This window comes from Prionailurus viverrinus, chromosome A3 (genome assembly GCF_022837055.1).
Source record: "Prionailurus viverrinus isolate Anna chromosome A3, UM_Priviv_1.0, whole genome shotgun sequence".
NCBI classification, from domain to species: domain Eukaryota; kingdom Metazoa; phylum Chordata; class Mammalia; order Carnivora; family Felidae; genus Prionailurus; species Prionailurus viverrinus.
In genome coordinates, this window is record NC_062563.1 from 23433582 (window position 1) to 23458836 (window position 25255).

General features: G+C 44.5%; 3 protein-coding genes and 2 non-coding genes across 15 annotated transcripts in view; 2 read left to right on the plus strand and 3 right to left on the minus strand.

Moving 5' to 3' along the window:
• Positions 1-2520, minus strand: part of CNBD2 (cyclic nucleotide binding domain containing 2) — a 68233-nt gene extending 65713 nt beyond the window's left edge. For all 3 annotated transcript variants that reach the window (XM_047853473.1, XM_047853472.1, XM_047853476.1), the window contains exon 1: positions 2222-2520. In XM_047853473.1, the coding sequence (XP_047709429.1) occupies positions 2222-2482 (261 nt within the window). In that variant the 5' untranslated portion in view covers positions 2483-2520. The remainder of the gene's footprint in view (positions 1-2221) is intronic.
• Positions 2521-2646: 126 nt separating this feature from the next.
• Positions 2647-3495, plus strand: SCAND1 (SCAN domain containing 1). The gene has a single exon (XM_047853482.1). It carries the CDS (start codon positions 2699-2701, stop codon positions 3239-3241), a length of 543 nt encoding a protein of 180 aa, XP_047709438.1. The 5' UTR covers positions 2647-2698; the 3' UTR covers positions 3242-3495.
• A 995-nt stretch (positions 3496-4490) lies between these two features.
• PHF20 (PHD finger protein 20) overlaps positions 4491-25255 on the minus strand; it is a 173053-nt gene continuing 152288 nt past the window's right edge. For all 9 annotated transcript variants that reach the window (XM_047853751.1, XM_047853750.1, XM_047853753.1 and 6 more), the window contains 5 exons: positions 24032-24131; positions 20943-21138; positions 14628-15033; positions 12468-12651; positions 4491-7061 (listed from right to left, as the gene is read on the minus strand). In XM_047853751.1, the coding sequence (XP_047709707.1) occupies positions 6919-7061; positions 12468-12651; positions 14628-15033; positions 20943-21138; positions 24032-24131 (1029 nt within the window). In that variant the 3' untranslated portion in view covers positions 4491-6918. The remainder of the gene's footprint in view (positions 7062-12467; positions 12652-14627; positions 15034-20942; positions 21139-24031; positions 24132-25255) is intronic.
• On the minus strand, positions 16072-16176 carry LOC125163134 (U6 spliceosomal RNA). Its single transcript, XR_007151299.1, has one exon. It is a non-coding gene; the product is annotated as a U6 spliceosomal RNA (small nuclear RNA).
• Positions 23564-23670, plus strand: LOC125163111 (U6 spliceosomal RNA). The gene has a single exon (XR_007151281.1). It is a non-coding gene; the product is annotated as a U6 spliceosomal RNA (small nuclear RNA).

Sequence of the window (25255 nt, forward strand, 5' to 3'; positions counted from 1 at the left end):
TCAAGGATATCTGGAAACCACCTGAAATTATATGCAGATGTACGAAAATTCCAGAAGAGATACTGTAACTTTTTTTTTCAGATTCTGGGGGCTTACTCACCCATACAGTTCAGAATAACTGAATCTAATTTTTGGATTTGATGTCTAAGGTCCTTTCCATTCTAACATTCCATAATTCTAGCGCATCTCCAAGATCTCTCCATTTCTAATATCTCATTATTCTAATAGGGATGCAAGGAATGGACTAGAGATCTAACATTCTGTGATTTCACGGACCACAGAGTTCACTCCCTTTCCTGAGAGTTCAAGGATTCAATTTTTCAACATGGAACTCTAGGCTCTCTCTGATTTAACCTCCAAATGACCTTCCAACCTCAGCTTTTATCCCTTTCCCAGACCCTGGCCACTCCCTCCTGTGGTCTAAAGTTTCCACAAAGTTTTGCTCCCATTCACTCTGTGCCTCAGCACTGGCAATGCCTTCTACCTAGAATGCCCCTAAATCCACCCTTTTTCTTGAATCTCAATTTAAAGTTCTCCTCCCCAGTAAAGTCTTCCGTGACTCTTCATCCTTGCAGCAAGGTTTGATGTGTTCTCTTAGCCCTGGACACTGACTGCCTGTTACCACCCAGAGAATAGGACTGTTGGTTGGTTCACTCAGGGCAGTGAATCCAAATGCCAAGGGACGAGGCAGAAGTAAAGGTTTGAAGCTAGTAGGCCTAACAAACTCTACGTCTCTGTTTTCCCACCTCTGGAAATAAAGAAAAATATCACCTTTAAGGAAAACAACATGAAAGCAATAGTAAATGTAAACAGCATTCTGTTTCAGAGACAAAAAGGAGTGGTGGGGATTGAGGCCATCCAGGACAGGACTGAGCATCTTTGTCTAAAAGAATGCTACTCAGCTCTAGGTAATTGTCGATTGGCAGGAATGTGGGTGGGACCAACGTGTTCAGCTCATCCACTTTCTCACAAAAGCCAGAAATCAGATTTGCATGTGAAATCTCCCAATTTTAAACGTCAATAACTAAAAAATATTCAAGACCCACTACATGACTTTCAAGGTTTTTAGGCTGTGAAAACTGTTCTGTGAGGATCCACTTCTACCTATCCAGGAGAGCACATCCTATGGGGGAGGCCAATTTTATATCAGGGCTGCTGGTGTATTGCAAGTTACAGTAAACAGGCCCACTCCTTCTGCACAAAGCAGATACAAAACCCTTCACGGGAGGCTTCTGTCTCTGGGCCTTAGTTTCCCTACCTGTGAAATGGCAATACAAAACATAATTGTGAGTCAGCTGTCAAATAGAATATATCACTTACTGAAGGGTTGTCAGAGCTAGATGCTTTTATATGCACTGTCTCGCTGAATTCTCATGATTTCTGAGGTAAATTCTATTACCTCCACATTTTACAGATAAAAGAACTGTAGCTCAGAAATAGCAATTTACCTAATGAAGTCGGTAACAAACATTTAAAAAGCCCTTACTTTCCAAGGGCTTTAATGATTTAATCCTCTCAACAAGTCTCAAATGGGGGACACCACCAAGGCGGCCGCAGTGCAAACCATGCACATAATTTAAAATTTTCTAGTAGTCACATTTAAAAAGTAAAATGACACAGGTTAATTTTAATAATACACTTTATTTGACCCAACATACGCAAAATATTATCAACCTAACATGTTATCAATGTAAAAAATACTGAAATATTTTACCTTTTTTTTTTTGGTACTATATCTTGTGTGTATTTTACATTACAACACATCTCAACTCCGACTAGCCACATTTCAAGGATTCAGTAAGCCCATGCGGCTAGTGGCCACCATATGGGGCAAGGCATCTACAGTCTATTTACTAATCTTAATGTTAAAAGCAGAACAGAGGCACGTGTCCCTTGGTTTCAAAGGACACGCAAAAAATAATTATGGCACAGTTCTTGAGCATACATTTCGTGCCATGGCAGGGGCAAGTCTTACTATGTGTGTTGGGGATCTTCACACACCCTTGTATTTTGTCATCCTGTCAATAAGGCAAGTGCCTACCCTCCTCTTTTCAGGGAGAGAGGACTTCCCCGGGTCGAGACCTTCCCTACTGCCCGACCTCCGTCCCGCCATCCCGCTCCCGCCACCGGTCGGACGCCGGCCCCAGCGAAACCGTGGCTCGCTATCATCCTAGTCAGGGTCAAGTAAGGAGGCGTGCAAGCAGCGGTAGGTGCGGATCACCTGCGGGCCGAAGTGGATAAAGACCCCTCGGAGCTCCTCCTCCTCCTCCGGCTCGTCTTCCTCCCTCTCCTCCTCAGACTCCGACTCCTTTAACTGGTGCTGGGAGGAGCCATCGTGAAGAGAAGCCCAGCGCACGCCTAGCTGGGAACGCCGCCGCTCCCCCGTCTCATCCACCTCCTGACTCGACTCGCTAACGCTAGGGGGCGCCGCTTCCGGGAGCTGGGACTCGGCTTCCGGGCTCTCTAGCGCCGAACTCATCATAGAAGCTAATGGAGACTTCCGCTTCCGGCAGCCTCGAGTCTTTTTGGGGAGTTGGTGAGCTGGGCGAGCTGTCGGCCCTCCCCCGCCCGCCTGCCTGGAGGCCTTGTGGGATGGGCCTTGACGCGCGAAACGTCTCCCTCCTCAGCCAGCTCCCGCGCAGACGCAGTGCTGAGCCCACGCCTGCGGAACAAAGGGTGAGGTCCGGAGCTAGGAGTCATGGCTGCGACGGAGCCGAGCTTGGCGGCTGCTGCGGGCCTCACGTCGCCGCCAGAGAAGGAGGAAGAAGGAGCCGGCCTGAGCTCAGGTCCGGAGCGTAACTTTGCGGCCTCCTCGTCGACCCCTAAGGCCCTACCGTCTGCCCCCGAACCCTCCAGTCCCAGCGCCGCGGTGTCTGAAGGGATTCCTACGCCTCCCGCGGCTGCCTCCGCGGCCCTGGAGCTGCCTCTGAGGCCCGCAGCCTTGGACTCCCCGCCGCTTGCCGAAGTCGCTCCGCGCTCCCCTCCACAGCCTGGCGGCTCCCGACCCGGCCCCGAGACGTTCCGCCAGCGTTTCCGGCAGTTCCGCTACCAGGATGCCGCAGGCCCGCGGGAGGCGTTCCGGCAGCTGCGGGAGCTCTCGCGCCAATGGCTGCGACCCGACATTCGCACGAAGGAGCAGATCGTGGAGATGCTGGTGCAGGAGCAGCTGCTCGCCATCCTGCCCGAGGCGGCGCGGGCTCGGCGGCTTCGCCGCCGCTCCGATGTGCGCATCACGGGCTGAGCGGCGGAGCTTCGGGCGGCCGGGCTCGGGAGTTCTCTGGACTGGGGCCACTATCGAGTCCGGGGGCTGAACCTGGCTCTCCATTACGCGTTCCTGAGAAATGACTTTTGGGCAGCTCCAGTCGTCGGATATGTCCCTTCGTTCGTCCTTTACTAGGTTTGTTTTCCCGAGCCTATTTACTTGCGACCTCCTTTTTGGCTGGTGGCGAGGCCAAGTTGGGAGCCCATGAGAATAAAGCCTTTGTTTTCTGTCCACTTGGCATTTGCTCGTTTTGTGGGATCATTAACGTGTTGGCTAGGCCTGGGCCTCCGCATCTGGAAAATTTTTCTCCTCGCCTCACAGGACCCCACTTGGGATTCCTTTGTTTAGTTGGGAGTCTACGGAAAGAGGGTTTTAACATTCTGGGTTCCGTATTCGCCCCGATGTCTCACTAGAATATGAAATTTGTTTTCCCACCTAAAAAGGTAGTGGAAAGTGGTTGTGGCAGGCAAATAGCAATTCGGCCATCAACCTGCCCTTGGGGCACGGGCTTCCCAAAAGACCCAAGCCAGAGGGCTATTTTAGTGTTTAATGCAGGTCCTTTTGGAGAGCTCCTTGCGAGCTTTGGTTTAAGTCTCCAAAGTGATTCTTGCCATATTTTAGGCCCCTAAGATTTAACAACTGGTGTGAACTAAATTATTTTATTGCCGGTTCTACTCATTTTAACGTCTCTCCCAACTGCCTCCCATTATTATTTTTTTTTAATGAGCAATTGCTTAGAGAAGAATTTGGCAACATTGTAATTCACAAGCTCTGTTGTGAAATCTTAAAGGCTCCTCTTCCTTAAGTCTTGTGCCCACCCAGGAAGGAACTAATTGGGGTCTGTAGGCAGTTTGGATTGGCCTCAGAAAGATCCCAATTGCAATGGGTGCCATCTCTTAATATGAGGAAGGCCAGACCTATCTTCCCTTCACTGCTCTCAACAATTGTAATTTAATAAGTCTGCAGCTCACACCACAAAGCATGAGCCAGACTGGGTTAGAGGCTGGTGTAGGGGCATTTTACTTTTGAAATTATTAAAGACCCTTAGATGAATTCAAAATTCTTTTGCATACTTTCTTGGAATTTAGGATCTTAAGCTTGCATTTGCCTCCCTGCAGAAGATAAATCCGTTTACAGTGTAAAAGCAGACTTCCTTTAAAAAGTAAGGTTTATAGAAAATTATGTAATGCACATTAAAAGTAGGGTACAGAACTTTATAGTAACATGATTGAAACATAGCAACAAAAACCTGTTTTATTTTTTTCCAAATACAGATACAGAAGTTTGCATGTTTTGCAAATATTGCTTCAAAGCAACATTTCTATATACAGCGCCTTCTGTTCTAATAGCGCGTAAACATAGATATGTATCCACAGTGCAATGTTGGCTCATCAAGGGTCCACCTTGCATAACACCATTTAAAGAAACAAAATGATTAGTCAAACCAGAACTGTTTTTGTCAAGGCAATTTTTTATAGGTGGATAGTTTTTCTCAAAAGAAAACTTAGGTAGTGTACATATTTCTAAACGGTAACAGTAATCTTTGCAAATAACAGTTTCCAGTGCTCCAACTTGGGGTTAATTCAACTTGACCCAGGAATTGGGGATGGAGCCCCTCAACATGGCTTTAAGTTAGAGAAGCACATTGAGGTTATCAGAACTTGGGAGTCATCCCTGCTTTCCTAAGGACAAAAGTCATGATGAGTGAAATGGGATTATTTCCTTTACAAAATTTAAACAATAGACCCAGTAACAGCCACTTGGCAAAATTAGGGTAATTCAGTTTCTGCTTCCATTTTTGAGAAAGACATGAGATTGACTCCCTTAAAGTTGTAGCTTCTCCAGATGTGATGCTCAAATGTATTTTCAGAAAACAAAAATCAGTAATCTAATAATACAACAGTCATCATACCTCACAGTTGTGGCTACAGAAAATCATCCTGTTTCATCCCTTTTCAGACACACAATTCTATAATGTGGCTGTCTGATAAATTATGCAAAATATAGATGTCATGCACACTCCTTGAACATTTCTTCCCCCACCAGAAACGCCAATGTTAGCAATGGGAAAGAGCCTCTTGTAGAGGAATCACGTCAGCTTTACTACAGATGTCACAGCCACACGTATTCCCTCTGATGGATAAGCTACAGCAGGTCAACTGGTCCTAAATTCATTTTATATCAAATGGTGAAGAAATCACTGGACAGAGCATTCCCTGAAACAGATTTTGGTACAGAGGCCTTCAAGACCACAATGACCTATGTGCCTTAAAGGCCTAATCATTCCGAAGGTCGCTGGAGATAACTGTCATTGCTATAGAGATAATGGCTACTTCACGTTTACATAGTAAATATTTGCAGCATATAACATTACAGATTCATAAACCCATAATTAACTTGTGAGTGTTAATGGACAACTGTGCTTTGATTTTTGCCTTTAGTGATAAGTAAACTAAATGGTGAAAGGGGTCATTTCCTCAAAGCATGGAACGTTTTCTTTAACTTTGTCTAGCAAGGAAAAACAAAACAATATAGCAATTACAGGTGGAACAGTAACCTGCAAGACTAACAAATATTGTCTCAAAAGGTACAAACTGTACCTGGACCTTAAGCAGCATAATCACCTTGACCTCACAAAAAAATATAAACAGGAAATCTAAAGTGTTAAAGTATATTAAAACAATTCTGAAAACGTCAACTACTGAACATACACCCTTCTGGGAAGGAGAAAAGCGGCACATGTAGAATCTGAAGTTTGTTTACAACAATATAAAATAAGGTAATTCCCCAAACCACATCCTTTGTAACAAATCTTTACAGTGAAAAGTGTTCAAAATTTTGGGAACCATTTTTTGGACATTAAATAGAACTGGGAAGCTGTCAATATTAAGAAGTGGGTAGAAAACACTGTCCTTCGGGTTCCAGACCCTGCCTGCTTCAGTTTGGAATTCCTCCTAGATTATTACAGCGAGATTCTAGTTCCTCCACAGGCTGTATGGGCTCTGCTACAAAAGATACAACCCAGCCAACTCTGGGGTGAAAGCATACAAAACTTGTCCCTGGTACCATGAAGTCATGCAAGACATGTGGTGAGAAAAGTGAAGAAGAGTCCTAAGGAGAAGGCAGGGCAGCCAAGGCCTCCGCTCCCTCCCAACCTCCACAGAATGTGAAGTCACGACATTCTCATGAAGCTGGAACAATGTAAATGATGCCTGCTGCCTAAATCCATGCCAGGTAGAAACCAGAAGGTTTGGCATGTGCCCCACCCTGACAAAAAAGTCAATTAAATAAGCTGCAAGTTGAATTTACAACTGTTTCCGACTAAACTTTTTTGGCTCTCATTCCATTTATCAGTGGCACGATTTCAAGTGAAGTTTGTGCAAAAAGACTCACTCACTCTCCATTCAACGATGTGCACAGAAGGGAATCCCAAGAGTCTATTTGCCACCTTCTTGGTAGGCTTCAAGATCAGAGTGCCCTGCCCTCCAGCAGCCAAAATGGCCCCTTTGTCCAATGTCCATCACACCCCTGCCCAGATCCCTGAAGTCAGTCGGTGTCACGTGCATTCGGCATGCTAGGTTTATTTATTTAAATATGCAAAGCTCCTCCTGCAGGTGCCCCAGGACTGTGCCCCCACTAGTTCTGGGTGCCCAGTTTCATGTTGAGCAGCAGAGTGCGATCTGCTGCACCTTGCCCAGGTCCATCAGCAGCTGCTTGATGCAATGTTTGAGCTGTGGAAGCCTGGCCAGCGGCTCTGGGGGCTCCAATTCCCCAGTGTAGTCCAGCCAGCTCTCCAACACTGTAGGCAGAAGAGAGAGAAGACCTAGTGAGTTCCCAACACTTCATCTGTAAGAACATCAGCAAGAATCTCAGCACCCTCTCCCATCTACTACTCACAGGGGGCAAGGAGGGAGGACCACTCAGGTGACACTGACTCTACACCCTCTCTACAAAGTATTACCCCTAGGACAAGGTTCAAATGCTTCAGAGCAGCACAGTCTAATAGAACTTTCTGCAGTGGAAATGGTTGATGTCTGTGTTGTCTATACAGTAACCACTAGCCACATGTAGCTAACTGAGCACTTAAAACCTGGCTGGTACAACTGTGTAACTAAATTCTAATTTTATTCAATTTTAATTAATTCAATAGCCACATATAACTAGTGACTACCGTATTAGTGTAGCTCTGGAGTCTAGAAGGCTTTAAAGAACCCACCTTTCTCAGTGTTACTCCCCATTATTTATAAGGCTTTCCCTCATTGGACATCAGAGATCCTAATGTTTTAGCCACCTGTTAAGAAAAATAAGAATCTAGGGGACGCCTGGGTGGCTCAGTTAAGCATCCTACTCGGTTTTGGCTCAGGTCACGATCTTGAGGTTTGGGAGATCAAGCCCCACGTCAGGTTCTGTGCTAGACAACATGGAGCCTCCTTGGGATCCTCTCTCCCTCTCTCTCTGTCCCTCCTCTGCTTGTGTGTACTAGCACATGTGCTCTCTCTCTAAATACATAAACTTTAAAAGAAAATTTAAAGAAAAAAGAAAAATGAAGATCTAAAGGGATTTGAAAAGGTCTATTTTTATCACTATAAGCTCTGATTTGCTTCATATTCTTATCATCAGTAGCACAGAATACTCTGATTTTATTTTCTAAGTATTTAATGTAATACGTCCAATTACTAATGATCTTGATTGTATTGGTTCAATACCTAAAAAGCTGCCTTGCCTCTGAGAGCAGGGATTTCTCTATAGAAGACGTTTATTCTTCCCCAAGCCATTCCCTGAAGCTCAGGCATTTGGGGGAGAGACCACATTGGAACCATACATCTTTGACATGAAGCCAGCCCCTCCAGGGAGGCCCTGTGCTCACCCTAGCTTGCCTGGAGCCTTTCTAGTTCATAAATCAACTTGTACTGAGCATTTTCTGGACCCTTGAGCCAAAGGTACAGAAAGAGCAAGATGCACCCAGTGCCTGTTCCTCATGTAGCTTACAGCCTCACACATAATCCTTTTCCATCCTCAGATTTGGCCCTCCTTCTTTCTTCGCACCTTTCAAAATTCTTTGTTCCCTATAAGTTACTTCTCAAAGAAATCTTCCCCAACTCCACCCCCTGAATCTGGTCGCTGGGTTAAGAACGCTGTGCGATCACATGTTCTCCTCCTCTGGAGTACTTACCATGGTTTATAATTATATGTAACGGGATAATTTAATTAATACCTACCTCTACCACAAGATCAAGCTCCATGAGGGCAGAGGCCAAGTCTGCCTTGCTCACCACAATATCCCTAGCACTCAATTATGCCTGAAACATAGTAGGCACTCAACAAAGGCAGTGGGAACGGCCTAGCAAAGCGCCCCACTGACTGCTCGGGCTTCACAGAGCTCACCTACCACCCTCTGATTTCTTGTTGGTATTTGGGGATTCCAAGAAGGAGAAACGGTCCCTCCCCTTCATCCCAACAAGTATAAGGACTTGAAAATAAGAAAAATAAGACTGCCTTCTCAGACATGAACTTGAAAGCCAAGAGTAAAGGATCAAAGTCATGTGAGAGTACTAGTGACCTGCTGAGCAAGAAAAACTCCATGGTGACCAATTTCAATACATCAGTAAGTCTTTAAGGAAAAAAACTAGAAGGGGGCACCTGGATGGCTCAGTCAGTTGAGTGTCCAACTTCAGCTCAGATCATGATCTTATGGTTTGTGGGTTTAAAACCCACACTGGGCTTATTTGCTGTCAGCATCTGAGCCTGCTTCGGATCCTCTGTTCCCCCTGCACCTCCCTTGCTTGTGTTCTCTCTCTGCATCCCTCAAACAACAACAACAACAACAACAAACAACAACAACAACAAAAAAACTAGGAGACAGGGGACTGCTTAGCAAAAGGGCATGAGAATAAACAGAATAAATGGAGAAAAAGGCCAAAAGTCAATGCCGGAAGAGCCCATCTAGATGAGTGTAGAAAAAAGGCAGTCAGGATTCGCTGCGTCAATTCCGAAAGAATGTCAGTCAGTCCATCTTTCCTTGACAAGATGATCCTACAACTGCTGAGAGACCCCTCTTATGGTCTTGTAACTACTTCAGATTTGGCACCAGGTTCACCAAAGACATACCCCAACACTATGGTGACCTGGGAGGCATGCACAGGGAGAAAGAACACCAGACTAGAAGACTCTAGGCTACTCAGTATTCTCTGAGCTTGGTGAAGAGGAGGGTTTAGAGACCCTAAGGTGGAAGCCTTCTCTCTAGATCTGCAGGACTGAAGACCAGACCCAGAACTGTACGTATTAGTAGCCACTAGTATCTTCTATGGAGCCCAACATCCAGCAGGCCAGTCTTCTTTCTGTACTGTGTTCTGGACCATCACCCCATTTCTCTTTTAAGGAAGCTTAATAGCTTCTCAGCAATGTAATGATTCTAAGCAATGCAGGAGGTCACACAGGTAAAGTTTCATTTCAAATACACTCTCTCAGACCATCCAGATAGAGGCCAATGCTCCTTAAGGTAACATTTTTTTCTTAAAATAGTATTGCTCATGCTGGGGTGCCTGGGTGGCTTGGTCGGTTGAGCCTCTGACTCTGGCTCAGGTCATGATCTCGTGGTTTGTGGGTTCGTGCCCTGCATCAGGCTCCGTGCTGACAGCTTGGATCCTGGAGCCTGCTTTGGATTCTGGGTCTCCCTCTCTCTCTGCCCCTCCCCACTCATGTTCTGTCTCTCTCTCAGAAATAAACAAACATTAAAAAAAATTTTTTTAAAAAGTATTGCTCATCCTAAAAGATTCAATATTTTCATGATCATTAAAAATCTTTTGTTTACAACTGTTTACTAAATTATTAAGCTATGGTTAATACTGAAACAATAACTTTTTTTTTTTTTTAATGTTTTTATTTATTTTTGAGACAGAGAGAGACAGAGCATGAGCAGGGGAGGGGCAGAGAGACAGCAAAACACAGAATCTGAAGCAGCCTCCAGGCTCTGAGGTGTCAGCACAGAGCCCGGACACGGGGCTCAAACTCATGGACTGTGAGATCATGACCTGAGCTGAAGTCGGACGCTTAACCGACTGAGCCACCCAGGAGCCACAATAACTTTTTAAAAGTATAAATTAGTCAATATAATAGCTTACGAGGCTACTTCTTAAAAGGAATACTGTATCCAAATTCTTATAAAAGCTCAGTTTATCTTAATGGTATTTGGATGAACTGAAGAGTTGTCTCTACTGTAGCTGAAAGAAAATAGGATTCTGATAAAAATACAATAGAAAAGTCTGTCTGAATAAAGTCTTTAAGAATTATAATTGATTTTCACACTTCAGAGCCTGGAGTTTCAGAACAAGAACAGAGTATGTGACCCCAGATCAGCAGGACACACAAGAGGCCCTCAAGCAGGTCAGAGAAGGGAGTCCAGGCTTATCCTTCTCACCACAGTGGCCATGAGACTGGGTGGGAACAGCAAGTCAGTGAGTAAGAAGTGGGTAAACTCTGGGACACCTGGGTGGCTCCGTCAGTTGAGTGTCCGACTTTGGATCAGGTCATCTTGCTGCTCATGGGTTGGAGCCCCACATCAGGCTCTGTGTTGACAGCTCAGAGCCTGGAGCTTGCTTTGGATTCTGTGTCTCCCTCTCTCTCTCCCCATCCCTGATCACACTCTCTCTCAAAAATAAACAAATCTTAAAAAAATTTTTTTAAAAAGAAAAAAAAAAAAGAAGTGGGTAAACTCTGATGTCTGCTCTAAGGCCAGGCTCCTCTGGCAACAGAACATTCTCCCTGTTTCCACAGTGCTAATCCAGGGACCCAGAACCACTCCTACTGCCATTCTCTCAAAACCCATAATTTCTAGTCTGGCATTTAATCCTCTTTTAACTAGCAAATAGCAAGGTTTTCAGACAGTGGCATCAGTTACAATTCTAAGGAACCCAAGAAAACCTTTTAGGAGTAAAAGAGACAGAAACACTCCCCCTTCAGAAATGCCCTCAGAAGGGACCCTGAATTAGTCTCCCATTCCTAGTTCCTCAGGAGTGCCTCAGAGGCAGGAAAGAAGCATAAAGGCATAGAGTTCTCACTTTCCTCCAAAAGGGTAACCCTTTCCCAGTCAAGCCAGTCCTTTCATCACCCACCAAGTCACCCCCTCTCCAGCAGAAAACCTCACTCTCTTCAAGGCTCCACTTCACACCCAAGACTTCCAGAAAGCCTTCCTGTTTCCCCTCACACACTTCTTTGGCAGGGCCTCAGCCATACACGTGCCCTGACCTATGGGCCCTCATGACTCTAGCTTGCATAACATATGGTATTTTTCTGAGTTATTTCATGAAAGTAGTTTTATGTCCCCAATATAGTAACAGTAGACAATATATTCAGAATCCTCAAACGGAATATTTATTTATTTATTTTTAAAATTTTTTTAACATTTATTTATTTTTGAGACAGAGAGAGACAGAGCATGAACAGGGGAGGGTCAGAGAGAGGGAGACACAGAATCCAAAACAGGCTCCAGGCTCCGAGCTGTCAGCACAGAGCCCGACGCGGGGCTCGAACTCACGGACCGCGAGATCATGACCTGAGCCAAAGTCGGCCGCCTAACCGACTGACCCATCCAGGCGCCCCAGGAATATTTATTTTTAAATTTGGCTCCATTTTAAGATTGAAACAAAAAAATTAAGAAATAAGTGAACTATCAAGAAGGAATTCTATCTTCAAAAACCAAGCTGGTGACATTCTAGGGATCAAAAGTCTGAACTTGATCAAGTTTATCATGACAAGGGCCATCTGTTACCACTAACACCTGGGAGATATACCCAGAGGCTACCCAAATGACTGAGTCAAGTTCTTAAATCTCTACTGATAAAGAAGAAAGGCCTCATTTTAGATTTTTATGAAAGGCTGAAATAAAAGGTTTCTTCAGATTAATCCTCAAAGACATCCAAAACCTCTACTAAGTCAAAGTTGAAATTCCTCACAGAACTTGGTTGGCAAAGGTTTGCTCAGATCGCACACGGCCTGCAGAGAGTCCAGGCACTCTTTCGCACTCTGCTTTGCAGAAGGCACTGGGTAAGTGAAGGAGGCCTCCTGATATCACACAGACCTTAGCAGTGCCTGGTAAATACTAAAAGTAAAGCTTGCCCATCTTGAGAGAAGGATGGGGGTGGATGAGACTGAAAAGAAAGGAGGCAAGAATACAGCTGTCTGTGAAGAGCCAGAGAAGGAGTCCTACCATCCAGCTCCTTCTCGATGGAGTCCATCCTATGTGTGACTTCATCCTGAAGAGATTCCACATGGGTCAGCAAGTTAAACTGCCACTGGTGCTGGGAGCTCAGCAGCCCCTCTCCTCCTCTGTCCAGCAGCTTCCGAGCCGGGGCTTCCTCAGGTAGGACCTTTTTGGAGACATATTCCCTCACCTAGGAATGCAATGGCATTTAAGTTACTGAGTGGAGACAGTTCCCAGTCCCTTCTCAAACAGCCAGTGTTTGCAACCATCTGAAAAACCAGTTGCAGCTTGAATATTCCAAATCTCTATCTCCTTCTCCTCCTGTCTTGCACACCAGGCAGAAGCATGTACCAATCGCAAACACCACAAGGCAGCATGGGCCTCAAGGCCTCATAGCTGCTTCCCAGTGACTGGCCCAATGCCCCAGTCTGAAATAGGCCTCACGGAATGGCTCTAGAGCCCTGAGGTTAGAGTAGAGCAGGGTGGGTGCAGACAGGGGTTAGTATGTTAGTTGGCAGGAATCAAAGCGGTGTTAAGTCCTCGTTCCATGTCCTGCTGAATGTGTGAGCCTGGATTAGTTCTTCTGCCTCTCTGAGCCTCTGTTACCTTACAGGAAAGATGGAAGTAGTAAAACCTATTTTAAAGGTTCATGAGAATGAAACAGGAGAAGGTTTATAAAACACAGTGCTGGCTTAAGGTCAGCTTGCCATCAACGAAAGAGATTTTTAATCATAGTTGTCTTGCTTAGGCCCAGTATTTTCTCATTTTTTTATTATGGGGCAGCTATCTCTAGGAAATCTGCCTAGTCTTCAGGATCACACTTTCTCTGGGGTTTGTGATCTCAACCATTCATTCATTCATTCATTCATTCATTCATACATTCATTCATTTGAAATGAAATACAGCCTAGCTAATATTTATTTAGAGCTGACTATGCAAAGCTTTGTGCTGAGAGCTTTTCACAGAATGGAGAGGACACAGTCACTGGCCTCTCCCACAGGAGACATATCCAAGGAGGTAAAGTGACCTGCTCATGTATCACACAGTACGTGTCTAAGCTCAGACTTGAAACTGGGTCTCACGAGCCTTGCCCAGCACTGTTTAGACACTGGCAAGGGCACAGGCTGAATGAGGTACAATGCCCACCTTTGAGGGGCTTATAATCTAGGATGCCCCACCTGGCAGTATGTACTACCACATCTAAAGCTGGTGATGCCAACCACAGGGTAAAGTCTGAAAGGAAGGATAACAAGGATGGAGAAGCTCTCCAATTACACAAAGCCCTACTGACCAACTGAGGACAGGACAGAATAACACCAGTGAATAGTTAAAGATGATAACACGAGCAGGACAACACAAAAAGGCTTAGAAGAGCATGACTTAAATAACAAAAAATTGAGAGGTATTCTTGGGAAAGGTGATGAAAGCAGCAAATATTCTGACGAAATGGACTCTTCTTATGTCAAGGCTACAAAGTTAAATGTCAAAGTAAAGCTATCACAAAATTGTACTGAAAACCTTATACTTAACAAAACACTTGGCTCATCCTTTGCTCATGCTAAGAATCAGCAACAAGGTGGAATTACAATGTAAACCCTGTTAAGGAAAAAACTCATTTTCCTAACTTACTTCCATTTATCAAGTGCCAATCAACCCTTTTCTCCTTGCTTCTTCCCACCTCCACCCCCAAACCCTAGTGATTATGTGGTTTTGTGGACATTTCCTGCAATCAATGATCTCTGGTTTACCTGGTCTCTCCTGCCTTTGCACCCATTTTTACAGACCAAAAACATACCTACGATAAGCACATTTAAATACAATCTTAGACTAAAAACAATTTTACAACAAACTTCTCCCAAAGAACCCTAAGGAGGGGAACTCAAGCATTCATACACTAAATTAAGAACAAATAATACATGTGGGGGCACCTGGGTGGCTCATTCGGTTAAATGTCCAACTTCGGCTCAGATCACGATCTCATGGCTTGTGAGTTTGAGCCCCGCGTCGGGCTCTGTGCTGACAGCTTGGAGCCTGGAGCCTGCTTCAGATTCTGTGTCTCCCTCTCTCTCTGTCCCTAATCCATTCACATTCTGTCTCTGTCTCTCTCAAAAATAAATAAACATTAAAAAAAAAAAAAAAAAGAACAAATACATGTGAACCACATACCTTTAGGGAGCTAGATTTGGAGTCACTGTCCCCCCTACTCCTGTCTTGGTCTAGAGGCCAGCCCAGACGCGGAGAAAGAGAATCATCACCGTTCTCACGGAGGGGGTTGACTGCATCGTCGAGGGCAGAGCCCCGTGTTTCCACCACCAGCTTCTGCTCCACAGCAGGGTAATAGGCGCGGGGCTTCTGATAGCAGTGCTCGCTGGTGATATAGGACTCCTCCACAGACCGGGGTAGGGGCAGGGGCAAGGGCTTCTCCACTGCCCCATTCAAAGTTCTATAGCTTGGGACTTCCTCCTTGCTCCTGGCTTCAGTAACGTGGATGTGTTTGGAATGAGGTCTCCCCTCCCCTGAGTGCTGTTTCCAAGGCTGACACCACAGCTGCAGATCAGGATGCTGTCTGCTTCTGTTGGGAGGGAAACATAGAAAGGGCTCTAGAGTACCTGGGACCACTACAGGGGTTTCTCCCAATAGGAAGAGGAGTTCCCACTTGGGCCATTTGGCCACAAGCCACCATTTGCCAAACAAAAAGGAACACAAATCCATGGTCTCTGAGGAGACCACTTGCAGGCAAGCTCCCACTGTGGACTCACTCACAGTGAGTAAGACTGGACTTGGAGTCAGAAGACCTGACTAGATTTCAGTTCAACCACTGATTAGCAGTGCAGCTGGGATGAGTCACTCAGCCAGACTCATTCCTATTCCTTCCTCTGCAGAACTAGACTAACCCTCTATCTGCCATTAGCCACTGAATTTGATACAGATTAAGTGAATTAATTCAAATAAAAGTACTCTGTTGGCAGCAAAGTACTCTTCAAATGTAAGTTACTAAAAATAACCTTAACTTATTAATAAGTAGGCATGATAACCCTGGTGTGCAATAGCACTCGGTTACAAAAATACACTGATGATGGGGCAAGGGGGTAGGAATCAAAGTCATCTACATAAAAGCCGTTAATAATTTTTTTTTAATTTTTCTAAAATCTTTTATTCTCACCATCCCAAGGAGCAAACCTTATTGTTAAAGAACAGAGATTCTGGGGTGCCTGGGTGGCTCAGTCAGTTAAGCGTCCAACTTCAGCTCAGGTCATGATCTCGCGGTTCATGGGTTCAAGCCCTACATCAGGCTCTGTGCTGACAGCTCAGAGCCTGGAGGCTGCTTCGGATTCTGTGTCTCCCTCTCTCTCTAACCCCTCCCCCACTTGCACTCTGTCTCTCTCTCTCTCTCTCTCTCTCAAAAATAAGTAAATGTTTTCAAAAAATAAGAAAGAACAAACAAACAGGGGATTCTGATCCTTTTTTGAACCACACGTCCCTTTGAGAATCTGTTGAAAGCCCTGCCTACATGTATGTGCACCTAAAACTGTGTTATCACTTTAGTCTTCCAGAATCATTCACTATTTTAGTTTTGAACCAATAGAGGGTCATTAACCTATTGGATCATAATCAGTTGCAGCGCTTCACGAATTTATGCATTATCCTTGTAGGGGCCAGACTAATCTTCTCCATATGGTTCCAATTTTAGTCTACGTACTGCCGAAGCGAGCATCATAATCAATCGTAGAAAAAAGAAAAACAGAATATAAAATATCAGAGTGTACCATTCTAAGAAAGAGTAGCTGTCCTGTGAAATTTTAGTTTCAATTTTATACATGTGAGTAATTTAAAATGTATTTCTTACTGCGGGATACACATTTTAAGTTTAAAAGCCACTACCCTAGATAAACTTCACCTTTTACCTCTTCTCTACTACCCAAAACTTCTATTATTACCTTTGATCATTAAATGAAAAGAAGGAAAAAGGAAGGAAGGGAGGGAGGGAGAGAAGGAAAACACAACAGTGGATTTCTTGAATAAGACCCATCAGTTCCCAGAGTTCCTGGCTGGGGAGGCAGTGCCCTCTAGGGAGCGTTTGGAAACAAAGACACAGACAGGTGCTACCTACTCCTATTTGGTTCAGAGATGGACAGATATGTGAAGTGACCTTTCTAATTGCCACAATGACTGACAGGTACTACTGACATTTAGTTCATTGAATCCGAGAATGCCTAACATTCTATAATGCTTCGAACAATCCTACATGATTGGGATAAAGAAGAATCATCCCACGATATAGTCAACAGTGTCTTCCCAGCCCCCAACTGAAAAACACTGAAACCAGATCAGCAGAAAATCACAAACTTAACTCATCAGCAACTCCATATATGGGTACCCCTCCACACCTACTTGACTGAAGCCTTCCTGTACAAATGGAATAGACCAGAGTGATCTTACAGAACCTAACATTCTGTTCCCAAGGAGCTACAACTAACCTCTCTCACTTCTCCCACTCCAGCAATCACCAACACCCCTTCTATCCACTGGGGAAGGAGAGGAAATGACGAGAGTATCAAGGCAGCCTAGGTCCCTGGATCGCCCCCAAGGGGGTATCACAGCCTGTACCAGGAATCCAAGATACCAGACACACCTCTGAAATCCTAACTGCATCAGGAAATATGAGGATCACTGTTAACTTTCAAGTGTACTTAGTCTGAAATCTGTTAACTGGAGCATATAAGCCACAATATAGACCTTCTCTTGCATGAAAATCACAAGTCTTTGCTTCCTCCTCCCTAGAATTTTTGCCCTCCCAGGTAAGACCTAAAACCCCAGCTACTACTCCACACAAAGATAACCCTGGCCTTTCTTTGTGCACCCTGTCAATCATGAAGATGGTACGTATAGCCACATGTCACTTTTTAAATGACAACAAATGCTCTGAAGTTACTGAGTTTTGTATTTGAAAATAATAAACCTGCCAGGCCACTTAGGAACAGTATTTCTGAGAATGAAGACCTAGAGCTTGTGACAACTGAGACTATCCATGTGTACACATACTGGGATCACCTCCCTCCCTGCCCCCAGGATCTTTTCTCCACATATAATGATGAACAAGATCACCCTATACCCTCTTGTGAATTGCTAGGAGAAGTCAGATTTAATTCCAATACAAAGTCACTGCTATAAAGATGAAGGATCTAGGGGGCGCCTGGCTGGTTCAGTCAGTGGAACATGCGACTCCTTATCTCAGGGGTGAGTTCAAACCCCATGTTGTGTATAGAGATTACTTAAAATTTTTTTTAAAAAGATGATTCAGGGATCAGAGATTCGGAAGGGAGAAAGTTCCGGGATATGGGTTAGGGTAAGGAGCAATGGCATTTAGTAAGAAGAAAGAGAACACCATCTGATTGAAACCTCAAATGAAAAGAAATACGACAAAGTTTATAATCATGAACATAACCTGAGGCTTTCCAGGACCGCACATGGACCACCTTCCACCTGCCTCGATTTCTGGCATCTCATTAAGAAGAAATTAATTTGGTATACGTGGGGTAAAGCTTTCTGGTTTTATAAAATGTGAGGGAAAAGCTTGTCACTGACATCTTAATCCAGGGCTGTCACTTCATTCAGTTCACCTCAACAGATACTATCACAGTGACAGCTAACTTCCCCCAGCAACTACCTCCCCATTCTCTTAACCCCACCTCCATCCTCACTCCAGGGTTCAAACAGAGCACATAGCTAGCCTTCCCCGCAGTTAGGTGCGTCCATGAAAATTGCCTGCTCTCTCCTGTCTTTCTTTTCCCCTGGGGGCTGAACAGTTGAGGTACAGGTGAGGCTGTTTCAAACATGCAGATGAGAAGAACCCCAATGGAATGCCAGAGCAATAAGACAGAAGGAACCCAAGTCCCCAGGCCCACAGATGGAATCCTGGAAAAAGGCCATCTACCTGATCTGGAACCTTGCCTACTCTTGGACCGTTCATTATGGAAAAAGAAGATTCCATTTTGTTTTAGCCTCTATTTGGGGGATTCCTGTTATAGAACCTTTGCTTTTACCCAAATCAATATATATCAGGTCTGAATGTGCCCTTGCTCAACCGCTCATCTGTCATTCCAGTTCTTGAAGCTAGGCCTCTGTGCATCAGAATCACCAGAATACAAGAGAAAGTTCTACCATCCCAGGGCTCTGACACTCTGCCTGATGCTGAGGGCTTCTAGGACTAATCTGCACAAAGGAAACCTTGTTGGGGAGTGGCCTGTCATGTCTAACTCATGGCACTAGCTTGTCATTGTTGATGGTCCCCTGTGGAAAGGCTCATGGGAGAACCTGAGAAAGTTCTTGACAAGAGAATCAATCCCTTACACAGACTGTGCTGATACTGGAAGAAAATGCATGAAACCACTGAGAGACAGTTAGAAACGTTAGGACAAGTACTTGACAGGAGCTAGGCCTGGAGTTCTAGACGGGACTCTACCCCTGGAAGTCATGGGAGAGCAGCTGTGCCATGCAAGGCCCCAGATGACCTATTTGGTAAAGTGGGGGTAAGTTATAAAAGCCAACAGACCGAGTAAGAGTGATATGTCTTTCTCAGAGCTTACATGAACTTGGGTCATCTAACACATAGAGTGCAACCACAGAAGGGAATTCACACTTAGTTTAGCTCCTCAAACTTCTGGCTACTAAAAGCCAGAAGCATAGTACCAGAACACCTAAAACTTCTTTGCATGAGCAAACCATGAAGAGAAAATACTTACTGAGCAACCACTATGCTGGACAGCAGGCCTGCCAACATGGTCTTTTCCAGCAGCTTTCAATTTTACTTTGTTTACCAGTCAAGGGTGTTTAGGATGACTGGATAAACAAAATGCAGTATTACATACAATAGAGTATCATTCAGCCTTTAAAAAGGAAGCAAATTCTGATACAGGCTGTAATACAGATGAACTTTTCTTTTTTAAATTTTTTTTAATGATTATTTATTTTTGAGAAAGAGAAAGAGAAAGACAGAGTGCGAGTGGGGGAGGGCAGAGAGAGGGAGACACAGAATCTGAAGGAGGCTCCAGGCTCTGAGCTGTCAGCACAGAACCCAATGTGGGGCTCGAACTCACAAACCGCGAGATCATGACCTGAGCTAAAGTCGGACACCTAACTGAGCCACCCAGGCACCCCCAGATGACCTTTTGAAGACACTGTGCAAAGTGAAATGAGCTACTCACAAAGGACAAATACTATAGGATCTTATTTATATGAAGTACCTAGTCATATTCAGAGACACACAAAGTAGAATGACAGTCATCAGGGGCTGGGAGGAGGGAAAATGGTAAGAAGTTGTTTAACAGATGCAAAGTTTCATTTTTGCAAAATGAAGAGTTATGGAGATTGGTTTCAACAGGTGAATGTACTTAACACTACTGAACGGTGTATTAAAAAGTTAAGATGGTAAATTTTATATTATGTATATTTTACCACCATAAAAAAAATTCAGGGGGCGCCTGGTGGCTCAGTCGGTTGAGCGTTCAACTTCAGCTCAGGTCATGATCTCACAGTTCATGAGTTCAAGCCCCACATCAGGCTCTGTGCTGACAGCTCGGGGCCGGAGCCTGCTTCAGATTCTGTGTCTCCCTCTCTCTCTGCCCCTCTCCTGCTCATGCTCTCTCTCTCTCTCTCAAAAACAAACATTAAAAAAAAAAAAAAACTAAAAAAGAAAATTCAGAACTGTACAGCAAAATAGTAAACAAACTAAACTATATATACATACACCACATTTTGATAATGGTGGTGGTTACAAGGGTCTATACATTTGTCAAAACTCAATGAACCCTTGGGGTGCCTGAGTGGCTCAATCGGTTACTTCGGCTCAGGTCACAATCTCATGGTTCATGAGTTCAAGTCTGACTTGGGCTCTCTGCTGTCAGCACATAGCCCACTTTGGATCCTCTGTCCCCCTCTCTCCCTGCTCCTGCCCCACAGGCATGCAGGCACACACACACTCTCTCTCTCAAAAATGAATAAACATTAAAAAAAAAAAACCTAGGGCTGCCTGGGTGGCTCAGTCAGTTAAGCATCCAACTTCAGCTCAGGTCATGATCCCACAGTTTGTGGGTTTGAGCCCTGTGTCCGGCTCTGTGCTGACGGTTCAGAGCCTGGAGCCTGCTTCAGATTCTGTGTCTCCCTCCCTCTCTGCCGCTCCCCTGTTCCCACTCTGTCTCTTTCTCTCAAAAATAAACAAACATCAAAACATAATTAAAAAAAGAACCCTAAATGAACCTTTAAGATTAGCAAACTTAATTATATGTAAATTATACCTGTATATGGTTGATTTTTTTTTTCAAAAAAATGTTTATCGTGTAACTGAGAATTTTTAGTAAAGGTCTCAAACTCATTTGTCTTATCACTGATTTTGTGTCTTTCCAATTTTTCAAATTTATCCTGCCCTCCCCCACCACGATGTCAGATGTGACTCCTCCCCAAAGCTGCAGGTGCCGCACTTACTGTAAGATGCTCATCTTGAGCTGCAGGCCATGCAGAACCTCAATCACTCTCTGCACATCTCCAAGAAGCTGGTGGGTGGCCACAATCTTCTTGGCATTCTGGTGGGAGTAGTTCTCTTCTAAGAATGCCAGGCCATGCATATGTCCCCTGCTCAACCACTCCTTGTCATACCAGTACTTGAAGCCAGGCCTCTGACCTAAAGCAGTGACAATAAGAGAGTTAATACATGGCCTGGTGGAAACCACTGCATCATTGTACAATCATCACATAAATTATTGGAAGGATGGATTGGTGTGTTCATTTTATTCATTCATCCAATATACATTTACTTGGCACCAATATACATTTACTACATGCCAGGCTCCCTAATAGGGGTTGGGATAAAGCAGCAAGATATAAATTTCCTGAACTCCTAGAACTGGCCAGAGGTGGAGTGGGAACCTGGGTACCTCTTTAAATTTAAATCACATCATTACCTCTCCTATTTAAAACCTTCAATGACTTCCTACTACGTACAAAAGAAAAGCCAAAGCCCTAACACTGGCCTAATGAGGCCAACAGCACCCAGCTCCTTCCTGCCCTCCTTGCCTTACCCTTACAGCGGCCTCCTTTCAGTTTCTGGAACATATCCCACTTTTCAATCTTAGGATCTCTATCCTAACATCCTCTCTGTCTGGAGTACCATTCTCCAAGCCACAGAACTGGCATCTTTCCACCTCCTCAGAGAGGCCTTTTGTTATCTTCCAAAGTAAGAAAGCCTCTTCAAAAGCCTCCTACTCATTCCCTATCTGGTTGCTTCCTTCTCCCCACCCCAAAGCATTCATCCCTACCTAACATCTTCTTGCTTATTTTACTTATTCTGACATCTGTTTCTGGCACCAACTCCACTAAGAGCAAGAATAATAGGAAGCACCTTATTCATAGTTGTAACCCCAGCATTTAGCAAAATACATCTGAAATGGATTTATCAAATGAAAACAAGGTCCAAATCCTCCTTCCAACTGTCACATACCACCTTACTAAATAAACAGTCAGGCACTCTCCCTTCTCTGAACCTCCATTTCCCATCTGTTAAAGTGACATATGAATTGGATGGTTTCAGTGATCTTATTCATTACAGGGATCCTTAGGAAGAACTGAAAACACAACCATACATGACTTGGTGGTGTTTCCTGCTCCAAAAGCCTAGAGAACAGATTTCAACCAGACAGGCATTTTTACCTCCCACTATCTATAAAAACCCTTAAATAACCCATGTAATATCTATCAAGGTCCTTGGGCTCTTTCTGGCTTTACTAAAACACATGGTAGGGATGCCCCTCGATTCTGTTAAAAACATCTATAAGTAACCTTTAAAGAATAAGTGTTAGGTTAAACTCCTGGCCCAAGACACTGCAGAGTCAAACACTGCCTTTAAATGTAAAAGACAGCACTCAATTCAAGGAGGAGTCTATTTGTAGTGTTGGCAATTAGAGTTGTAAAAGTTCAAAGGAGTGCAGAGGAGTTGATGAAGATGGTGTGTATGATTTGTAAAAAGGGGGAAACGGAGGGAAGGAGTGAGAGAAAATAAAGTAAACAGATTTGTAAACAGTGCCAAGGAGCCCCAGGGATTATGTGTGGCCTCTCAGAGGCAGCTGCTGCAGGAGGGGCCTGAGCAGCAGGATCAGAGCAGTAACACCTGTTTTACAAGACAAAGCTCAAGGCAGTGGTTCTCCTCTCCTATCTAGCATTATCTGGCTGACTGACCTTGGCCCCTTCATGTTCCTTCTGGGCCTATATTTGCTCACCTATCAAATATCAGGGCTAAACTGAGTGGTCTCTGAGATCCTGCCCATGGATAGTATTGTATGATTCACAGACTAATCTTCTGACCATATTCTTTCCTCGGGAAAAAGCAGCAAGTGGGCAGATTCCTCTCCATCTATAGACTCATCCAGCACAAGGAGATACAGTACCATGACTGAGGTCATCAGGTCCCAAAGGGACACACTTGCTAGAAAACAAACTATGGTGACTAGACCCTCCCTACACAACCAACAAATTCAAGATTTGGCCCCACAAGCCAGTTCTAATTCCAATTTTCTTTATGAGATTGGGAAAGTCATTCATGTCCCTAGGCACCAATTTCTTCCTCCTAAGTAAAAACAGGAATAGGAGCTCCTACCAGACCCACCTCATAGGACTAAAAGAATCAACAGAAGTAGAGGCTCTTGAACACTGTCTAGCCTTGTAAGGGGATCATGGGACTGGAGCCAAGGGGAGAAACTTTACCGGTGGTGAAGGGAGAAGATGTAACCACTCCACTGACAGCAAGACAAGAACCACAGATTTAAGACTTCTGGAAAGGGGCACCTAAGAGCCACAGGCCAGCCATGAGGCCATGAACAATGAAACTTAACTGATTCTGCTAAGGAATTAATTCACTGCTTTGGGTATCAGTCAAGCTCTACCAACTATATATATACCTTTCCCCTTCCCCTCAAGGGCAGATCTCTCTTCCAGGTGATGCAATGGCGGGCAGGTGCCACCAGAGGGAGCAGAGGCATATTCCTAACCTCCAACAGCCCCAAAAAGCCAAAGACAGAACCCACCTCTTCATGAACCCTCAATAAAAGGAAAAGGTGCTTGCTCCAGCAGCACATATTCTAAAACTGACACAATACAGACAAGACTGGCATGGCCCCTAAGCAAGGATGACACGCATATCTGTAAGGCATTACACAATTTTTAGAGTTTCAGTCATGCAAGATGAAAAAGTTCTAGAGACCTGCTGTACAATGCTGTGTTTACAGTTTATAAACAATAGTGTATTGTATACTTAAAAATTTGTTAAGAGGATAGATCTTATACCATTTTAATAACAATAAAAAAATAATTCTAGCTCCAGGCCAGGCCTTCCACAGGCTTCACACATACTCTCTCACTGCTAAGTTCAGGACAGCAGGCCAAGTGAGCTAGCAGCAGGGGCAAGGAGGAGTCAGTCTAGCCAATGTCGAAGAAATGAGTCTCAAGACCACAGACAGGCTGCTTCACGGCCAGCTGTGGAAAAGGCTACATTTGTTAACATCCCTGACTCCAGAAATCTCTACCTGGTGGGTCTTGGCAAACATAACAGGTGTATTTCTCTGGCACATTTTCTTCCAGTAATCCCATGCAGACCCCATGCTGCCAGCACTGGCACTCTTCACACTGTTAGAATTAAAGAAGCAATAAAAATTAAACTCAGAAGGTATCCTCTATCCAAAAATAAGACCCACTATAAGGGGAGGGGCAGGAGAAGGATCAGGGAGGGAGAGCACTCCCAATTGACCTACTCAGGAGCTGAGCTGCAACCCCTCATCTACAACTGTGCCTGCCACTATGGCAGCCACTGGCCACCTGTGGCTCTTTACATTTAAATTAACAAATTAAGTTAAAATTCAGTTCCTTGGTCCTATTAGCCACATCCTAAGTGCTCAACAGCCACATGAGGTTGGTGGCTTTTGACCCGGACAGCACAGATGAAGATCATTTTTAGATCTATAAAATAGTGTGATCTTACAAAAACGACTGTTTTCTCTCCATTTCTAGAGGCTTCACTTTTCTGATCGCTTTATGAGAACAGAGGAAAAACTGTTCAAGTCCTCAGAGGAAGATTTAACTTGGAATGAAAAAACCCAAGTTTGAATTCTAGCTCAGACATTCATTAGCTGTATGACCTTGCATAGGTCACTTCTGCTCCTGGGGCTTCAGTTTTCCCCATTTACAAAATCGGGTACTATTCCTACTGACCATGTGGGGCTGTTTGTGAGGAATCACCAGTCATATATATAAAAGTTCCCATCACAGAGCCCAGCACATAGCCTTTATGTATTAGGCACCTATTACTACTACTAATGGACAACCTAATTTACTTTGCTAGCTCCTGGAGTAATCACATATTAGCACTTCAAGTTTATTCTCTCTAAATCTTACCAAAGGTCACACAGCTGAAGAGAAGCAATGGTGAAGAGAAGCCTGTCAGAACACAGGCCTGGCTAATGGCAAAGCGAGTTCTTTTTCCCTGAGGCTCCACTGCCTTACTTGGGTAAGGGGCTATAGGGAAAGTGGGGAGAAGACGGGGGAGGAGCCAAAGGGGGAAAGAAAGAAGCAGACAATGAATGAGGGCAGCACTGGGAGTTGTGTGGATGGCCTGAGGGCTAAGGGTCCAGAGGAGGGAATGGAAAGGAAAAGTGATACCAAATCAGATACCAGGACACTTCATACAATCTCAAATCAGGACCCTAAGCCTTTAACTACCCAACCAAGTGGACAGCTCTGGAAGGTGGACAATG

Coding starts and splice junctions, on each gene's coding strand:
- SCAND1 (XM_047853482.1), top strand. CDS start 2,699: ATGGCTGCGACGGAGCCGAGCTTGGCGGCTGCTGCGGGCCTCACGTCG.